Raw genomic sequence first — 3,806 nt, 5'->3', positions numbered from 1 at the left:
TTGTACATAAATAAAAATTAATTACTAGGGACCATAAAAGACACAATCACACTACTCAAGGAATGATAGGGCCAAAGGCCTTACACTCCATTAAGGACTTTTGTACCCCACCCTCACAGAAGAACAGTGTTACCGGACACCGGTACAAGCAGTTGTCCCCTAACCGGACTGTTACCGAACCCGCTTTCAGATCCAGAAACGCACCCGGAACTGGCCCCAACAAGTAATTCCCTCCTAATAATAACCTCTCAAATTGTGCTAACCCCCCTTCACCCGTACCCGTACCCGGACTCAATACCTTCAACACGTACTGTGTCGGTATCATACCCGAGAACTTGTTGTTCTCCAAAGACAAGGCTGATAATCTGGGCATTAAACCCATGAACCCGGGTAAAAACCCACGGATCTCATTGTTGCTCAGGTCAACGGATATAAGTTGGCTCGTCCAACCCGAGTTCCCGGGTACCTGGACCGACCCGAATTGATTGTAAGACAACGTTAACTGCTCCAACGACGGGTGGGTAAACAGACCCGCCGGAACCGACCCGCTGAGATTGTTGTGACTCAGGTCCAACACCTGCATAGAAACCAAATTCGCCACGCTCCCCGGAATGTTCCCTTCTATCTGGTTACTCCTCATGGCTAACTCGATGAGCGATGGCGGCAGACCCGGCGGGAGCTCGCCGGAGATTGCATTGTCGCTGGCGTCGAGGAAATTCAGGCTGCCGAGCTGACTCAGCTCGGGAAACGCGCCGCTGATTTTGTTCCCTTGAATTTCGAGCCTTTTTAAATTCTTCAGACCGTTGAAACTCAACGGGATTGCTCCAGACAGCATGTTGTTGTCCAAATACATCTCTTCGAGGCCGGCGAGCGAGCCGAGAGTGAGTGAGTTACGCGAAAGCCCAAGACGCTGGAGCCGGGTCAAGAGAGAGAAGGATTCGGGTATGGAGCCGCTGAAGTTGTTATTTGAAAAATCAAGGTTTTGCAAGTAGGGGAGAGTCCAGGAAACGGCGGACAGAGAGCCGGAGTAACCAGCCGGGTCGAGAGTGAGCTCGGTGACCCGGGAGGAGGAGTTGAGAACGACGTCGCAGCGTAAGCCGCAGGTGAATTTGTCGGTGAAGAGGTGGTCGCAGGGGTCGAGGTTGAAATCCCAGGAATCAATGCAGGAGGAGGGAGGTACAGTGCTTGGGGTGATTGTACTCTTGAGCTGCTTCAGGACTTGTACGTCCTGCCAGTGGGTGGCGGAATCAGCTGCGTGCATGAAGAAGAAATGGAGGGCGGTGATGACGAAGAGAGAAGATGGAGATGGAGATGAAGGGATAGGCATGTTGATTGATGTTGATGAGTTGGTGTGATTGAATTGGAGGAGAGATGATTGAAGATAGGGGAGTTGCAGAGATGTGTTCTCCCCTTTTTGGGGTGAATGGGTCTGAGTGGCAGATGTCAGAGAGAGAGAAAGAGAGAGAGAGAGGCTCTCTACTCTATACTCTTCTTGCTACAGTTATCCCTCTTGCTTAAATATATATATATATATATATATATAATTTTAACTTAAATTCATGAAATAAATCAATTAGTAACGAATCACGTAACAAATACAACTTATTAATTTTATCGATATGGGGTCTGTCCAATTAGGGGGGGGGGGGGGGAGATATAAACTCTTTTAAGCACTAGTGTTGTAAGAATTTCGTTTTTAATCCAAAATCAGGTTTGGTCAAAAATCAACAGCTCCCAGCTATATGTACTCGAACACTCTAGTGTTAATGACTAAATCAGATTCGATCAATTTTTTCATCATCGAAAAAAAAAAGAGGAAAGACCCAAAAAAAAAAAAAAAAACCAATTTTTCCATTATTTTGAGGTTAGAAATAAAGACTTGCTAATGACTCCCTATCAATTGGTCAAATTCTTGTATCAAGTACAAATTTTGGTCATACATATATATATATATATATATAAATCAATTGGTCAAATGGAAGTACATAAATTATGGTGATCACAACTTCAAATAATTCACATTATTCCTATGCTTATTATTATTATTATTTATGGTCTCACGAAAAGCAATTCTTGTGATAAAGACTATTAAGTGCAATGCTATTCATAATTAATATTACGTCCTTTGAAAAGAATGTGTTGGTATTATTATTTATTATTATTATTATTATTATGTCATACTTTCTATAATTAGCAAAAAGACTATAATTAGCATTCACTCTTCTCAAAAAATGTATCATTATGTTTATTTTTATTTTCAAATTATTTTCGAAACAAGTCAAAACATACTCAATGTTTCCCATCATTCAAAAACACCTTATTTAGGTGATTCTGAATATTTTAACATAAATACATATATACACACATATATATAAATATATATAAAAAAGACATAATTTGACAATGAATAGTAATTTTTGTCTCCCAAAACACAACAATAAACATATAATACTTATTTAAATTATCTCAAAAAATAAATTCAAACATACATACTATCTCTAACACACACTTATTTATGTTTGTTTTTCTCTCTCTATCTCCATAAAACACAACAAAACACTCAAAAGATGAATCCAAACATTATGTACATTTTTGTCAATGTTAGATTTGAAAAATGGACCATCAAACTTAGCATCTTCATTAAAATAGGAGAGATCAATGATCAAAGTCTTGTAAATAAATTCGAGATCATAAATTTTTATTTAATTATTAATGAATTAATTTGAATAAAATATTAAAAAAGATTTGCGTATAATCAAAGAGAATTTCAGTCAATCCTCATTTTGTCGTCCACCAAAATTAATTATTCTGAAGCATTATTGAGCCTTAATAATTAATTTAATTTAATATAAATAATACATTTATTATTAATCCAAAAAACGCAATAATCTCATCAATTAATCAGCACATATTTTTTATTTTCACACGAAAATAAATGAAGAAATAAGAACATATATTAATTTCCACTTGAAAATCAATTAATATCTTTTCGTAATTTTATTTAATTTTTTGGTCTACATTCATATTTATTATTTAACCAATTAATTTAATTAAATGTAAACATGAAATTCTCCACATTCACATATTCTTCCTAACTTCAATGTTTTGAAAGCCAAAGGATTCCCATATAATAAAAAAATAAAAATAAAAATAATATTGTCAAGTAATAATTAATTGCAACTATATATTAAGTAGTCTATTTTAATGTAATCAACGGTTGAGATGCCTTAATCATTCCAAGATACTTTTATTTACTCTACAGCTCATCATAAATCACCAACCAACATACATTATACTCATTAGAATTAAGGGTACGAGCTCCCCTGAAATTTGTCATAATTTAAATATTTACTCGTTGTTTGAAAAATTAAAATATTCCCTAATTTTGATGGCTTGTCCAATAATTAATCCAATTCGTAGATCATTCGTTTTTTGTAGTGAACTTATCGAAATGCCCTTATGGGCTATAAATTATAATTTTTTATTTTCTAAAAATTATTTGAAAGTTTTTTTATGAACTAAATAGACAAAATATTTTTTTAAAAAAAATAAAAAAAAATACATATGGGGTGAAATTGACCATTCCGTGCCTCCATACAATAATCACACAATTTTATCAAATATTAAAAAAATATTGATAATTATATCGAATCTCAGGATAACTCATTACAATTTATCATAAAATTAATTGTGTGGCTAATTACTATTGTCGAAAGAAAAAAAAAAAAGAAATACTTACATTCATATCTCTAATCAATGGTTTGTTCAACAAATCATTTATGTGTTTTATGTAACTACAATCTACA

General features: G+C 34.9%; 1 protein-coding gene across 1 annotated transcript; it reads right to left on the bottom strand.

Annotated features, from left to right (window-relative positions):
- Nucleotides 1-1,495, bottom strand: LOC105171098 (probable inactive leucine-rich repeat receptor kinase XIAO). Its single transcript, XM_011092114.2, has one exon. It carries the CDS (start codon nt 1,325-1,327, stop codon nt 56-58), a length of 1,272 nt encoding a protein of 423 aa, XP_011090416.1. The 5' UTR covers nt 1,328-1,495; the 3' UTR covers nt 1-55.

This window comes from Sesamum indicum, linkage group LG9, assembly GCF_000512975.1.
Source record: "Sesamum indicum cultivar Zhongzhi No. 13 linkage group LG9, S_indicum_v1.0, whole genome shotgun sequence".
Classification (NCBI taxonomy): Eukaryota; Viridiplantae; Streptophyta; class Magnoliopsida; order Lamiales; family Pedaliaceae; genus Sesamum; species Sesamum indicum.
The sequence above is the reverse complement of the archived record's forward strand: the minus strand, read 5'-3'. Positions and strand labels throughout refer to the sequence as shown.